Below are 14932 nucleotides of genomic sequence, written 5' to 3'. Positions count from 1 at the left end.
TAGGTTCAGATCACTACTGAGGGGCTAGGGCATCTGAGATGGGATGTGGATGTTACAGCGGGAAGTACAGGGCAGCAGTGGAATCAAACAGATACAGATTCTAAAACAGTATCAACCCAAGGTGGATTAAAGTAGGGTTTGTGCTTCACAACTTTTATTTTACAAATGAATCCACTTCACTTTATCCAATAGAGAACCCAATGACTAGTGCCGCCATTCCACCGACAGTTCCAGCTCAACTTGCCACGACTTAGCGCGGCACAGCTTTCTTGCGTTATTTCTCGGAGGCACGCCCACTTTTGGTCGGGCCCCCTCGGAATTCTAAGAGTATACCGAGTTCAGTGATGACGCTCTCAACAAAAATGGCTCCGCCCGTAACGAGATTTATTTTCTTTGTATTTGTATGACGTTGGTCATTTAATGTTGATTTTAAATTTTCTTACACAATCTTTTTTAACATTGCTACTTTATTCCGGTCACCAATTTATGCATTGCACGGTCTTGCTGTGTGAACGCGCTTTCATTTATTTCGTCTGTGCTTTCTAGGGTCACATCATGAATACATGTAAGATGTGTAAACTATAACGTGTTTTAGTGCCCTCGTAGTTCATTATTGTGAATGGGATATCTCATGTTTTGGGTTGCAACAAGTGACAAGTTGCTCATCTTGTGATGATATAAACACTGCTATAACGCGGAGAGGGGCTGCGATTTCCGACGGGGAATTCATTTTCGGCACAACACCTGGTGTCGGGGGTCGGGCTCAGACGTCACACTCGTCCGTTGTCGTCACTCTCTGACCAATCAGTGGCCAGCAGCCTGTTTACGATACACCAAAGTACAGCATCAGCTCTCCTGGAAGCTCAACGGAGGTGAGACTAAAAAAGTACCAGGTACCACATTTTGGCGATGGAAACGCAAAAAAAGGTGGGTGGGTCGGGCGAGTTGAGCGGGTACTGTCGGTGGAAAAGGAGCATAAGTGGCATCAGCGCGGTGGCAAGGCGATCTCCTCCTTCTCAGCTTAGTAGGGGCCAGACGGGCTGACATTAGGATCAGAATAGCAGCTACTGGTATATAATTAAAGTAATAACACAAGTCACGAAGCCAATCAAAATCAGATGTTGTAGTCTGGTGCTGAGCGGGTCTCTGGAACCTGGTCATTATAAATAATAATAAACCATGTAGGGGTAGTGAGTCAGAAAGCAATGCAGATAGGTGTACATATGCATTTATACTAGCTGTTCTACTTCAAAGCGCACAGATTGGGAGCACATTTAGTTATTGTATCTAGTGAAAAATAAATCAATTCATCATTCTTTCTAGAAAATGGCGTTTTGACCCAAACAAATGGCACATATAAATACATGAATACATAACGTAGGGAAATGGCCAGGTGAGCTGGTGACGCTGGTGAAGTGAGGTGCAGTCCCTGAGATGAGCAGGCAGCGCTCCAGGGCGAGGTCAGGAACTGGACCGCAGACCAGATTTAAACGGGCTGGTTTCTGGATCTCTGAAGATCGAGAGCCACCTCCCTGTCACGCTCATCAGGACAGGGATGCACTGATCTCTTGTTAATGAAGAAGTGGTCCAATCTGGATTAAGGCGTCTGATTCAGCCAGATGTGATGAGCCATGTGTGAATGACATGATATATTAGAGGTTATATGGCCGGCACTAGTGATGGGTTTGTGTATCCAAGAGCTGCTGGAAACCAAGCGATCATGATGCTACAGTTATAATTTACAAAACATCTAAATCCAAATGAAACCACCAACGCCATACGGTGTAGAACTGAACCGTGAGTGTTGCTCATGCATCCTATGAGTAGTGCAGAAGAGGACTTCTGAAACCACATGTAGAAGCATGAAGAGCTTTGAAGGACGTGTTGTAGTACAGTAGGAGAACTCACCCATCTTAAGGGTGATCCTAATAATAATGGATGAGGAAGCTTTGAAGGACGTGTTGTAGCACAGTAGGAGAATAATAATGGATGAAGCAGCATGAACCTCTGGTGTCTGACTCCTCGCTGCCTTGGTGATTCAGGGGACCTTCTGCCAGCCGACGGCATCCTGATCCAAGGCAACGACCTGAAGATCGACGAGAGCTCTTTGACGGGCGAGTCCGACCACGTCCGCAAGTCCCTGGACAAGGACCCCATGCTGCTGTCTGGTGAGACCCCCTGCACTCGCTTCACATGGAATCAGATAGAAAGGGAAAAAAGTGACTATGAATAATTTCAACAATAATACTATCTTGGATTATGCACTACTTCTTTATCCATTTAATTGTATGCGTATTTCTGTTGTGCAGCATTAACGTGTGGTGAGATTAGTTAGTGAATGAAAGGATGCAGAAGTCATTAAGATAAGCACTTCCCTCTCCAGGCACCCATGTGATGGAGGGCTCTGGGCGCATGGTTGTGTCGGCTGTGGGCCTCAACTCCCAGACCGGCATCATCTTCACCCTCCTGGGGGCGGGCGACAGCGACGAGGAAAAAAAAGTCAAGAAAAGTAAGAGGCAGACCAAACACAACCCCTTTAATCTCCTACCGTAGGAGCTGCTGCTTTGGTTTGGGGTTGTGGGAAAGGGTTTCCAGGTAAATACTGATTGTGTAACGCATGTGACCATGAAAGTAAACGCAAAACAGGATATAAGTGGGTTAGAATGCCTCAAAGAGCAGCATATTCGGAAGACAGCATTGACACGCTGTCTTTCATTGTTCTAATTGTTCTAATTGCGGTTTCACATCTCAGAATAATCTTCAAATGTAGTGCATGATCCCTTCTGTGAGTCATCACACGGCAGCAGCAGCAGCACAATGGACTACAGAAGAGTCGTACAAACATACACACTTGTCTCCCTTCTACCTCTCCAAATGGAGTATTTCTGGAGAAATGCACTGAACTCTCTGTGCCCCTCTTGAGATGAGACTTCAAACAGCCATTGGTAGACAGGATGCTGCTGAGCCTCATGTGGACGTGTGATCAGGAGTGATCTGATGGAACATGGAGGGCTGGCCCAAGACAAAGGATTCTACCCTGTCCACCTCCTTATGCTTTTCGTGCTGGAATCATCGTTTTTAATTGGCCGTCTAAGGTGGCTAATTTGAAGCTTTTCACAAAACTGATGTCAATTATTTCAAGCTGAAAGCACGTCTGGCGCATGTATTCAGGTCTTAGAGCGGTCAGTGGATAGTTTAAATGTTTGGTGAAAAATATCAGGTTTATCCAGCAAACTGCCTTTTACGATAAAGTATCCGTATACAAGAAAACATTTTCTCAACATGTTGAGGTATGTTATAGCTAGTTCAAATGTTAGGCTAAATTGATATGCACGTCCTCATTTGTGAACGCTATCTGTATGTCTTATGTATGCAAACATGAAGTGTAAGGTGTACATGTATTCATCCATTCACCAGTGGAATAAGGTGTTCACATGCTGGGATGTACTTGATAAACAGTACGACTGTGTTGAAAAAGAGGGAGGAACCAGGCCATGCGGTTTGTATCATTCACTTGAACAGATACCGCTCTTTATCAATATTTAATGTTTCGCAATTGCATCAGATTTGGTAGAATTAAGTGTTTGGCTGATTATAATTTTTTTTCTTAAGTGCCTCTGACCAGCACTGAACACTGTTTTTTTTTCTTGTATAACCAGGCCTTTATGAAATGTATTTTTAAAAAACACTTTGATCATTCTGGGTACCTTGCGTAGTATGGAAACAGCGAGGCCATTAGCTGGGGATGGTAACATGTTTTCTATTGAGGTACATCTTATAGCCCTTTGGGGCTGTTTCTTTCCGAGATACTGTTAAGCATTGTTCTTTCAATTACATGTTAATCACTCACTATTATGTTTATGTTGAACTTTCAGAGGAATTGAAAAAAGGATGAAAAATTAGCCAGCAGGGATGAGCCCTGAGATCACCTAGTCCGTCACATCCACACTCTGAGAATCTCTTCTCAAACAGCTTGGTTTGTCTGCGTAAGGCAAGAGGATTGGGCTCGGATTTATATTTGGTCACAAACGAGACAAAGAAAAGGTTGAATCAAACCAGACGAACTTGTCACCATTATCCTCTTACTCTAAAATGATCAAATCTAGCAATTTAACTCTAATCACATGAACAATTATTTAATGACATGTATTTGTGCCGCACACGTTGACAACATAAGCAGATGTCACTAGACCGTTCTGCCTTGGGACTTGTGTTCAAGCTGTCTAAGGCTTTAGGTGGATTCAATCGTTCTTAGGCATCTGTTCTATACACACACACACACACACACTTGTTTACGTGTGTGTGTGTGTGTGTGTGTGTGTGTGTGTGTGTGTGTGTGTGTGTGTGTGTGTGTGTGTGTGTGTGTGTGTGTGTGTGTGTGTGTGTGTGTGTGTGTGCGTGCCAGGGAATGACAAAGTGTGTGCATTGGGTTTATTAAGTAGCTCTTTTATTCAGGGCCTGTTGCTTATGTTTTTTGTCAGTTAATGGGAATCCTTGAAATAACTTGTTAAATATTCAACCACAATTGGTTGTTTTACATTCACAATTACTTACTGCCTAGATCTCTCTCTCTCGCCCTCTCTCTCTCGCTCCCCCCCCCCACACACACACACACACACACAAAACGAACACTGAGAGACATACAGATGGAGTTATATCAGTTTGTGACCTCTGCATTTTTCCTCAGTTCTATGATTTGTTTTTCCTCTTTCCTTTGAGTCATGTTATCAGCATTCCGCCCTCTCTCCTCTGTCCGAACAGGTAAAAAACAAGGACCCCCTGAGAATCGCAACAAAGGTAACCCCTCCCTCCCTCCATGACCTCATCCTTTCTCCTCTTTCCTCCTTTTTGCCTACTTTGACTTCAACTCCTTCCATTCAGTGGGTTGCTGGGAATCTAATGTCGGCCTCCCGTCCGCCTGTCTGTCTGTAGCTCTCTCTCTCTCTGTCATCTCTCTCCCCTCGCTCCATTCCCCACAGCCATTCTTTGACCTCTACCTGCTGCTGCATCAGGGACTCACCGTGACATGACCTATAAACAAAGGTGCAACTCTCACAGCAGGTCTTACACAAAGGAAGGCGCAGGCGTCTCAAAAGACATATTTTCACCGCACATTTCAATCACTGTAGCTGACAGATGGCTATGCCATTTCAGTGATTGGCTCTTAAACGTACCTCCAGCAGCTGCAGTCAATAGTTCTGTTTTATTACACAGTATAGATGAAGACTGGGCATCCAACGTGGGCTGTTGTGTGGACTACATGCATCCAGGAGAAGGTGGTTTGCACTCCTTTTTAGAAGAGGCCTATCAGGATTCTAGTTATCCTTTCTAATGAGACCTAGAAGGTATCTAGTTAACCTTTCTAATGAGACAAAGCAGGTGGCAAGTTAACCTTTCTAATGAGACCTAGTAGTTGGTAGTTAACCTTCTAATGAGACCTAGCAGGTTGCTAGTTAACCTTTCTAATGAGACCTAGTAGTTGATAGTTAACCTAATGAGACCTAGCAGGTTGCTAGTTAACCTTTCTAATGAGACCTAGTAGTTTGCTAGTTAACCTTTCTGATGAGTCCTAGTAGGTTGCTAGTTAACCTTTCTAATGAGTCCTTATTTATCTCTAGTTAACCTTTCTAATGAGTCCTTCTATATTTCGAGTAAACCTTTTCCAATGAGACCTAATATTAAACCTTACTAATGAGTCATACTATGTTGCTTGTAATTACTGCTCCCATGGGCTTTCTCATGTTATTCAGAATCCATGTATTCTTTCTATATTTTCTGCCCAAGCCTTTTCTTGGCTGCGTCTGCCTGGTAACTGAAGCGTGTTTGTGTGTCTTCACCACAACCCCACCGTCAGGGGAGAGGTTGCAAAGTCCCTGCAGCGAAAAGCATCCTCCGCCACGCCCCGACTCCCTCCCTCTGACTCCTGGGCTCGGTGCGAATCGCACGGTCCTGTCTCCCACACATACACTTGCGCACACGTACGCACTAACACACACACACACACATGCAGACCCACACATGCACACACACACATGCGCGCACACACACACACACACACACACACGCACACAAATATACACAAACACACATTATCTAACCCTGTACCTCCCACGGGTTTGGCATCTGCTGCAAACAGACGGTGTGTGTGTGTGTGTGTGTGTGTGTCTGTTTCTGTGTGTTAAAATGAGTAAGTAAAAAAAGTTATTCATTTCCTCTAAGCTTTCAATTCAATACATTTTATCAAAATATTAAGAGAATATTGGCTGCATATTTTTGGAGTATTATATTGGTCATTATTTAGACAGCTCCATCCTTCCACATGGTCTCGCCCTCCTTAGTGGCCATTCAGACCTGCCTACACCACCAACAAGCTCATCTCCTCCACACTCTGAGCTCTAGCTGAACTAGATCTCTATCACCATACCGGGCTCAGTAAGCAAACGAGCAGAGCCCATGAACCCAGAAGGTGTGCGAGAAGCAGGAGTCAGTGTGGAGACTGACTCTGTGACTCTGCTGTGTGGGAGTTGCACCTTTCAGAATATACCAGTGGGCAGTCATGTTTTCTCATGTGTTTTCCATTTTCAGTTTTTCCTTTGAATTATCTTGTTTATGTCACTGTTGCCTTCTTCCGGGCTGTTGCCCGGGGCTCATGCTGTCTTGTAACCGGTGTTTGACTCTCTTTGTAGCAAGTGTCACAAGCTCACTGTTTCTCTGTTCCCGGTTCTTCTCCTGCTCTCTGCCTCTGTCTCCATGGGATGTTGCTTACAGGATTTCTTACTTTACCATCAACGCTCACTCTTTGATTATCGTTGGAGTTTGGTATTGTGGTTTTATTTTGAGGGTATCTCCTTTATAACTGTGTTGTTGTAATCTAGTGTTATTTGGTTATTTATTCATCCATTTACTTTAAGACCTCACTGTTAAACGTGTTGTAAAGTGTATTTTATGTTGTGACCCACACTTGCTCCATTACCCCTCCTCTCTCTGTTGTCTGTGTGTGTGTGTGTGTGTGTGTGTGTGTGTGTGGTCCAGTGGTTGAGTATTGCATCTGTCCAAGGGACACTCTGAGACTGTGTCTGAGTTTGCTGCCATCTCAAGGTTGAGCACATGTTGGCCCTTTTTAATTGAGTTTCGTAATCAAACCAAAGGTCTAGCTCGGGGGGTCTTTAGGATGGTGTTGCCATGACTTCTCTTAGTGAGGGAGTGAAACGGTTTCTGTGAGTGTCACAAGGTCTTCACAGTGACCCTGCCGGGGGTGTTGGCCTTGAGATGGCAGCTTGAACCTGGTCCCCTACCGGCGTCAGTCTGCCAGTGGGGCCCATTCTGTGGCTGTGTGAGTGAAGGGCAATCTTCTCCTACTTTGTTACTCCAATCTGTCATGGGGCATTTGTATATCAGTCTCACTTGGTTTGACTGGCTGTATTTTTCAACAAAAAGCATTATGATTCCTTTGACTGGATTTTTTTTAAGTGTCTTAATGAGATGGTAAACGGAGATATAAGCATGATGTGTTTCATGATCAAATAGCTTTACACACACTCACGGCACACTGAAAGACACTAAATGAAGTCCGTTAGAGATGGAGCACAGAGCACTGTAGATGGATAGCCGATGATTGAGCACATAGTCATGTGGTCTCCACGTCTGCCTCCTTCACTGTATCTTAGCTCTGATATTTCCACTGGTTTCCAGACATTGTTGTGTGATCGCTGTTTCGTGTCTTTTCTTTTTCCTACCGCTATCTTTCTTAGGGCACATGCTAATCTCCCATAACCGGTTTGCAAGTGTTCAAGATTACATTTAGCCGATTCAATTGTTAATTTATTCATGGTGGAGGACTTATTCAGTCCTCCACCATGATTGGATGGCTCCCTTTCTTAAATCTGTGACTTCTTCCAATAACGACTATATGTATAATTAATGTTTTGGTAAGCTGATCTTGTTAATGGTAGATCTTTAATGTATTTTATTACCAATGTGCACCTTTGTGTGGGTCAGGAGAGCTGGCCCAGCCACCAATAGTAGCAATGTGATGAAGAACACACTTAATGTATTATATTTACTGCAGTAAAAAAAAATATTGTATTTTTAGAAGTAACACTTCAGGAATGAATAGCAATGAATAAAATCAATCTCACTAGTTTGACCTCCAAGAATATATCTTTATCAATATTCTTATTATTTATGAATCCTAATAGCCAGGGTGTCTGCCATTTTTTCTCTTCTTCAAGCTTCAATGTTGACACATTATCTGCCTCTCTACCCTGTATCCCCTTTATCCCAAACCTGTCCTCAATCCTCCTCGTCTTTTCATTTATTTTTGTACTTATTTTGCAAATGCCCAATTCCACTTCCACTCCATCACTTATGTTTGCCCGCCGAAACCTTTACCCCGACCTTTACTCTTTCTTGATGTCAACCAAACTCCTTCACTTTCTCCTATTGAATTCCTTTTGAATCCCTACATTAACCTTTCCAAACATTCGGTCTACCCTGTCTTTTCCATCTCTGTACCTTTTACCCTCTCTCCTCTCTTCTCATCACATCTTTGTTTTGTTCTGCTGCCTCTTCCCTCTACCCATGCCCTCTCCCCTCATCACTGCTGCCTCTACCCTCTACCCGTGCCCTCTCCCCTCATCACACCCCCCCTGCTTGTTCACCCGCCTCCCTCCAGCCAAGACCCAGGATGGCATTGCTCTGGAGATCCAGCCCCTGAAGAGCGAGGAGGCGGCCGAGTCGGAGGAGAAGGAGGAGCTGAAGCCAGTGAAGAAGGTCAACGTCACTAAGAAGGAGAAGTCTGTGCTCCAGGGAAAGCTCACCAGACTGGCTGTGCAGATCGGGAAGGCTGGTAAGAGACAGGCACACAAAGTGAGGCTTTTGAATCCATGCTTGGTTCTGCTACTGCGTCAGCCCAGTGCTGATATCCGTGGTCAAAAAAAATCCTACTCTACATGACTTTCTGAGCGTTGCGGTAACATTAGAACGTTAGCCTACGCATTATCTGGTGGCTGGTTAGGAGCCATCTGTCATAGCAGCACAACACAGTAAGCTGGACGGATACTGAAATCAAATTTCAGCAGAGCAGGTCTCTGCTAGATACCGTTTCCCTGGAAGTTAGGGGGTGGGGGGAGGGATGAGACGACCTTAACGGGCAATTTTACCAAATCCACCGCAGTGTTTCTTTGGGTTTGGTTATGGTTGAAACAATTGATAAAATGAAAGTACACAACTCAACCAAAAAGGTAGAGCAATTTCTTTTTATGTGGCAAATGATATGTGTATTTTGAATCATTCAAATAAGTTCAAACAAAATAATTTGATGCAGTAGGTAAAGTCGAATTATCCTGGCATTGTCTCAATCTTTTTTTATATCTGGAATATAAGCAAGAGTTTATGAGTAACGATGCCGAACCCAAATAATTGTGACTTCATCATCCTGCTTCTTCTCCCAGGCCTCATTATGTCCGCCGTCACCGTCATCATCCTCATACTGTACTTCGTCATCGACACCTTCGGGGTTCAGGGCCGCACCTGGGAGTCAGAGTGCACCCCCATCTACATCCAGTACTTTGTCAAGTTCTTCATCATCGGGGTGACGGTTCTGGTGGTGGCGGTGCCCGAGGGGCTCCCCCTGGCCGTCACCATCTCCCTGGCCTACTCCGTCAAGGTGAGGGACCCCTTCAGACACTGACGGCTAACCTCAGGGCATTCCCCACACTAGACTTGACATTTAAATTGGAGAAACACTTGAATTACATATTATGGTCAATACTGTATCAGTAATGTAGCATATCCTGTCATAATGTCTCTTTCAAGCGCCTAACAATTACGTACATTATTTGGCTTTACGTGGCTACTGCTTGTATGATGTAGGTGAATACCGTTTGAGGTGGTTCACTTTCCTGTCCTTTTATCTCCCGGTAGAAAATGATGAAGGACAACAACCTGGTGCGCCACCTGGACGCCTGCGAAACTATGGGTAACGCCACGGCCATCTGCTCGGACAAGACGGGAACGCTGACCATGAACCGCATGACGGTGGTGCAGGCCTACGTGGGGGACACCCACTACAAGTCCGTCCCTGAGCCCGACGCCATCATGCCTGACACGCTGGAGGTCCTGGTCAACAGCATCTCCATCAACTCTGCCTACACCACCAAGATCCTGGTGAGGCTCCTCATGTGCAGACAGGAGGTCTGGTTACTGCATGGACCAGGGCCACTAGACAGGAGGTCTGGTTACTGCATGGACCAGGACCACTAGACAGGAGGTCTGGTTACTGCATGGACCAGGGCCACTAGACAGGAGGTCTGGTTACTGCATGGACCAGGGCCATTAGACAGGAGGTCTGGTTACTGCATGGACCAGGACCACTAGACAGGAGGTCTGGTTACTGCATGGACCAGGGCCACTAGACAGGAGGTCTGGTTACTGCATGGAGCAGGACCACTAGACAGAAGGTCTGGTTACTGCATGGACCAGGGCCACTAGACAGGAGGTCTGGTTACTGCATGGACCAGGGCCACTAGACAGGAGGTCTGGTTACTGCATGGACCAGGGCCACTGGACAGGAAGTCAGGTTACTGCATGTAGCAGAACCACCTCATGTGGTGATTGGTCCATATGACCAGTGAATGCAGCACATGAGTATTCTGCCCATTTTGAAAGACGATTTCCAATGTTTTTTGTGTTAAAACATTACAAAAATTCTAGTAGTTTGTACAATTGTGTGGATCTAAATGCTGGCTGAAAGCTGGCTGAATGCAGGCTGAATGCTGGCCCGTGTTCATCCTACCATGGGGGGGAGGGTCTCCAATACCGAGTGTGTGTCGGGAGGAAAACTGAATTCACTTCAGCTCTAAATCCTATAACACAGCCTACAATGCCTTATGCCACCAAATGAATCAGATCACATTTCCGACTAGAGTTTCACTCACCTGTAGACTGTCACACCAACTTTGTGATACAACATCCTATTATTATATTAGAGTGGTTCAATTATACCAAATATAATGTCTGCTTAGGCTGAGGGAGGCCTTTACAAGTAGAAAAAGTCCAATGCATGCGCTACTTTAAAAGCAACACACTGACATTGCATAAACTAGAGTCTGTTACTAGGAATTTCCTTTTAAAAGAGGGCTGGTGTTGCTGGATGGGTCAGTGTGGGGCAGAATTAATTATGAATTATTAATTTGGCACTGGGCATTCAAGGCTAGGGCTCATCAGCAGGACTTAAATCAAAAGTCACTGCCACTAGTAATATGGTGGATATCCAAACCTTGTAACCATTATATCATGTCCCGGTTCTCCCCAGCCCCCAGAGAGAGAGGGAGGCCTCCCGCGTCACGTGGGCAACAAGACGGAGTGCTCCCTGTTGGGTCTTGTGCTGGAGCTCAAGAGAGACTACCAGCCAATCAGGGACGAGATCCCAGAGGAGAAGCTGTACAAGGTGTACACCTTCAACTCCTCCCGCAAGTCCATGAGCACGGTGCTGAAGAACGCCGATGGAAGCTTCCGCATGTACAGCAAAGGGGCCTCCGAGATCGTCCTGCGCAAGTAAGAGAGGCCACTCCCGACCGGGCCCTGTGGCTCCATCCAGATCCATTTACATTAGGGGCCTTTTGCAGACGCTGTTATCTAAAGCGACTTACAATAACAATACATTTGTCAGAAGAAGGTGGAACAATATATCGCTGTTGGTACAGTAAGGATGTTCATAGAACCAATTGCAAAGCACTAACAATCACTAGGTTAACCCATTCCCTGGACACAACCAAGGGAGCTAGCAGGGGTTAATCTAAACCGGGAAAGAGGGGCGCTGCGCCTCCTTGTTTCAACCCAGCGCCTCCTTGTCGAAAATGTTTAATTACTTAAAATCTCCCGGAATGGAGAGCGAGCGAGCAAGACCGCGCACAGGAGACAGACGTGCTCCTAACCGCGTTCGCATCTGTGTAGCGAGCGCGCAGCACAACAGAGAGGGATCTAGAAACTGTGCATGAGGCAGTGTGCACGTGAGCCTCAGGCGCCTCCTGATTGGCCTGGATCGGTAAGTCAACCAATCAGTTTACAGTGTAGGCGGGCTTTTATCGCTTCTCCCGAACCAAATTTATCAGTTCAGTGAATCTGAGTGTCTGAGAAGAAATTTAAATAATAAAGATAAAGTGTTCTTCCAGCAGGTTCCCGAAGTACGTGTTTTTTTTTCTATATACATTACTGTATGTAATGTTCTGCATCTATGGTAACTTAGCCATTTTGAGTAATTTGGCCTTACTATACGAGTCAACATACTGGTCCTTCACAAGCCTCAGAATGATCCATTTGTACCTCAAATTTTCAAAAGCTCCGCACCGTGGAAGGGGGGAAAACCCCCCTTCCACACCTTCCCCCCCGCACGGTCGCTTTGCTCGCTCGCCATTGACGTTTTCCCCCTTGTGAATTTTTTCTAGAGAAACCCCTGGAGCTAGGATAAAAGCTACACTACTGAGTACTTTTTATTTATTTTGTGCTAGGACGTATGACATACAATAGGTGCGTACATGAAGTGCCTCAAAGAGCCAGTGAACGTACGGATTGAGCAATGACGATCCGATGGTGATTTGTCCCTGTTTTCTTCTGAATCCTCCTCCCCAAGATGCTCCCACATCTTGGACACCAAAGGTAAGCCGCGTAGCTTCAGCCCCAAGGACCGCGACGACATGGTGCGCCGCGTGATCGAGCCCATGGCCTGCGACGGCCTGCGCACCATCTGCGTGGCCTACCGCGACTTCCCCGCCGAGGCCGGCGAGCCCAACTGGGACAACGAGAACGACATCCTGAACGACCTCACCTGCATCGTGGTGGTGGGCATCGAGGACCCCGTCAGACCCGAGGTAGGAGGAACCAGGAGCCGTGAAGCCAGTACAACATGTTAACTCTGAACAATGTCCAGAGGATGAGGTGCATGCATAGTTCAGAGTGGCCCCCTCACACACTGGCTGCTCGGCCATTAAAAACACTCACTGTTTAATGTCTGGTCCAACTGATGCAGACGTTCTCCCACAGGTCACTTTTGCTCACATTTGAGTTTTGGGATTAGAGAGAATCCACTTATAACCCCAAAAACTGGTTGGATCAGTAACACGTGGAAATGTATTTAGAACAAGTTCATTCAAATTCCCTGAAATATTAGAATAAGTTATGCTAGAGCACCGCCATCAGTCTTCAATTTGACTCAGCTACTGAGCTCATAACGTTGTTTTAGAATAACGTTGTTGCAGCGGCCTGGCATGTGTAAGGCTTACACCTGGACAACTAAACTCAGGCTTAAGATGGAGTAGAGCTCATGTCACTGTTTTATGTTTAGTTTATGCAGTAAAGGTGCCAGTGATATTTCTCTCCATCACAGCCCCACTGCCAGTGAGGGGGAATCCATAGATGGAAATGTTAGCCGCTTTCCCTGGCAGGGAATCTGTGACTCACTGCCTAGCGTTTGTTAGGCAGAGCTCGTTTAAAAGCACCGTCACCATGACGATGAACAGAGTCTAGAGGAGTGGGTGTTTTTAGTAGAATAAGTCTGAATGTAAATGAATAACTTTGCAGATGATCTCTATTTCTAATATATACTTTATGAACATGGAAAATGTGAGTGATGTCAGCCCTCCAGTCAGGAGCCCCCACCTCATGAGTGGAATGTAAAAAGCATTAGGGCTCATAGCCCCACATAGCACAGCACCAGAGTGTTTATCATCAGGTTAAAAATACAGGTTGAATCTGGTTCCATGCTATAGGGTTAAACATAGGTGTGGAGTGAAACACAAACAGTAAAGCCTCATTAATAAACATGTTTGTTTCGTTTGTTCTCTTTCAAAACAGTATTTATTTAAGAGGAAGGCAAACAAGTCAACTTGTCAACCGCACAGCGGGTTCCATGAACATGGTTGTCTTGTGCTTAACCCAGACATGGAACATGTTTACCAGGAGTGTTCATTGGAGGACACTGACATGAGGCATCTCTCTGACTCCTCTAGGTACCAGATGCCATCTCAAAGTGTCAACGTGCTGGCATCACTGTGCGCATGGTCACCGGCGACAACATCAACACAGCCCGCGCCATAGCAACCAAGTGTGGCATCCTTCTGCCCGGGGAGGACTTCTTGTGTATGGAAGGCAAGGAATTCAACCTACAGATCCGCAACGACAAAGGAGAGGTGAGACGGACTGCTATCGGTGCTATTGAGGAGGGGTGGAATAGATTGGCGTCCACCGGTTAGTGCATATTCTAGGTCTTGTGGCCTGTATTTTACGTCATCGACTAAGACACCGTCCCTGATTGGCCCGGTCACGTCATCGACTGAGACACAGTCCCTGATTGGCCGGGTCTCGGGCCAATCAATGATCCTTGCACCGTACCTCCTATCCTACCTTTAATGAATGTTGGTTTATGGTTTTCATAAACATGTATAACCATGAACATAATTGAAAAGAAAATCATTTTAAACCTAACATCCATGTCCTTATCCACACTCAAACCAATAAAGTTAACTGATGAGTGAACAGTGACCCCGCTCCCAGCGTCCTATTGGAGGATGCTGAACAGAATATAAAACAACAGAAAACGGGCTAGCAGGCTGGGCTGATCTCCTCTGAGTGGTGAACCAGCTCCACTGAGCGGTAAACCAGCTCCACTTCAGAGCAGAGCTACCCCGTGTCAAACAAACTCTGCTTAGCATAGTGCAGGTTCAAACAGGAATACAAAAGAGAGGTCACGTTATGATAAACTACCTCAGTAAACCGTGAACGGTCAAAAGAAAACCGATTAAAACAGAATAGTGACGTACCAATGTACTACGTTTTCCTTATGTTACTAAGCATGCGCTGTTCCTCAGTCTGCTCTCTCTTACACTCTGCTGTCTTCCTGTACGTCCGCAGGTGTAGGTTGAGCAAAAATACTATA

The 14932-nt window shown here is 45.6% G+C and overlaps 1 protein-coding gene across 7 annotated transcripts in view; it reads left to right on the top strand.

The window, feature by feature from the left end:
- LOC132470066 (plasma membrane calcium-transporting ATPase 1-like) overlaps positions 1 to 14932 on the top strand; it is a 47869-nt gene that overhangs the window by 20054 nt on the left and 12883 nt on the right. For 5 of the 7 annotated variants that reach the window (XM_060068213.1, XM_060068210.1, XM_060068207.1 and 2 more), the window contains exons 5-13: positions 2043 to 2168; positions 2384 to 2509; positions 4762 to 4797; positions 8675 to 8848; positions 9453 to 9667; positions 9925 to 10167; positions 11315 to 11556; positions 12632 to 12869; positions 14007 to 14186. In XM_060068213.1, the coding sequence (XP_059924196.1) occupies positions 2043 to 2168; positions 2384 to 2509; positions 4762 to 4797; positions 8675 to 8848; positions 9453 to 9667; positions 9925 to 10167; positions 11315 to 11556; positions 12632 to 12869; positions 14007 to 14186 (1580 nt within the window). The remainder of the gene's footprint in view (positions 1 to 2042; positions 2169 to 2383; positions 2510 to 4761; positions 4798 to 8674; positions 8849 to 9452; positions 9668 to 9924; positions 10168 to 11314; positions 11557 to 12631; positions 12870 to 14006; positions 14187 to 14932) is intronic. The other 2 variants (XM_060068211.1, XM_060068209.1) reach the window with 1 other exon arrangement.

This window comes from Gadus macrocephalus, chromosome 13, assembly GCF_031168955.1.
Source record: "Gadus macrocephalus chromosome 13, ASM3116895v1".
Classification (NCBI taxonomy): domain Eukaryota; kingdom Metazoa; phylum Chordata; class Actinopteri; order Gadiformes; family Gadidae; genus Gadus; species Gadus macrocephalus.
The sequence above is the reverse complement of the archived record's forward strand: the minus strand, read 5'-3'. Positions and strand labels throughout refer to the sequence as shown.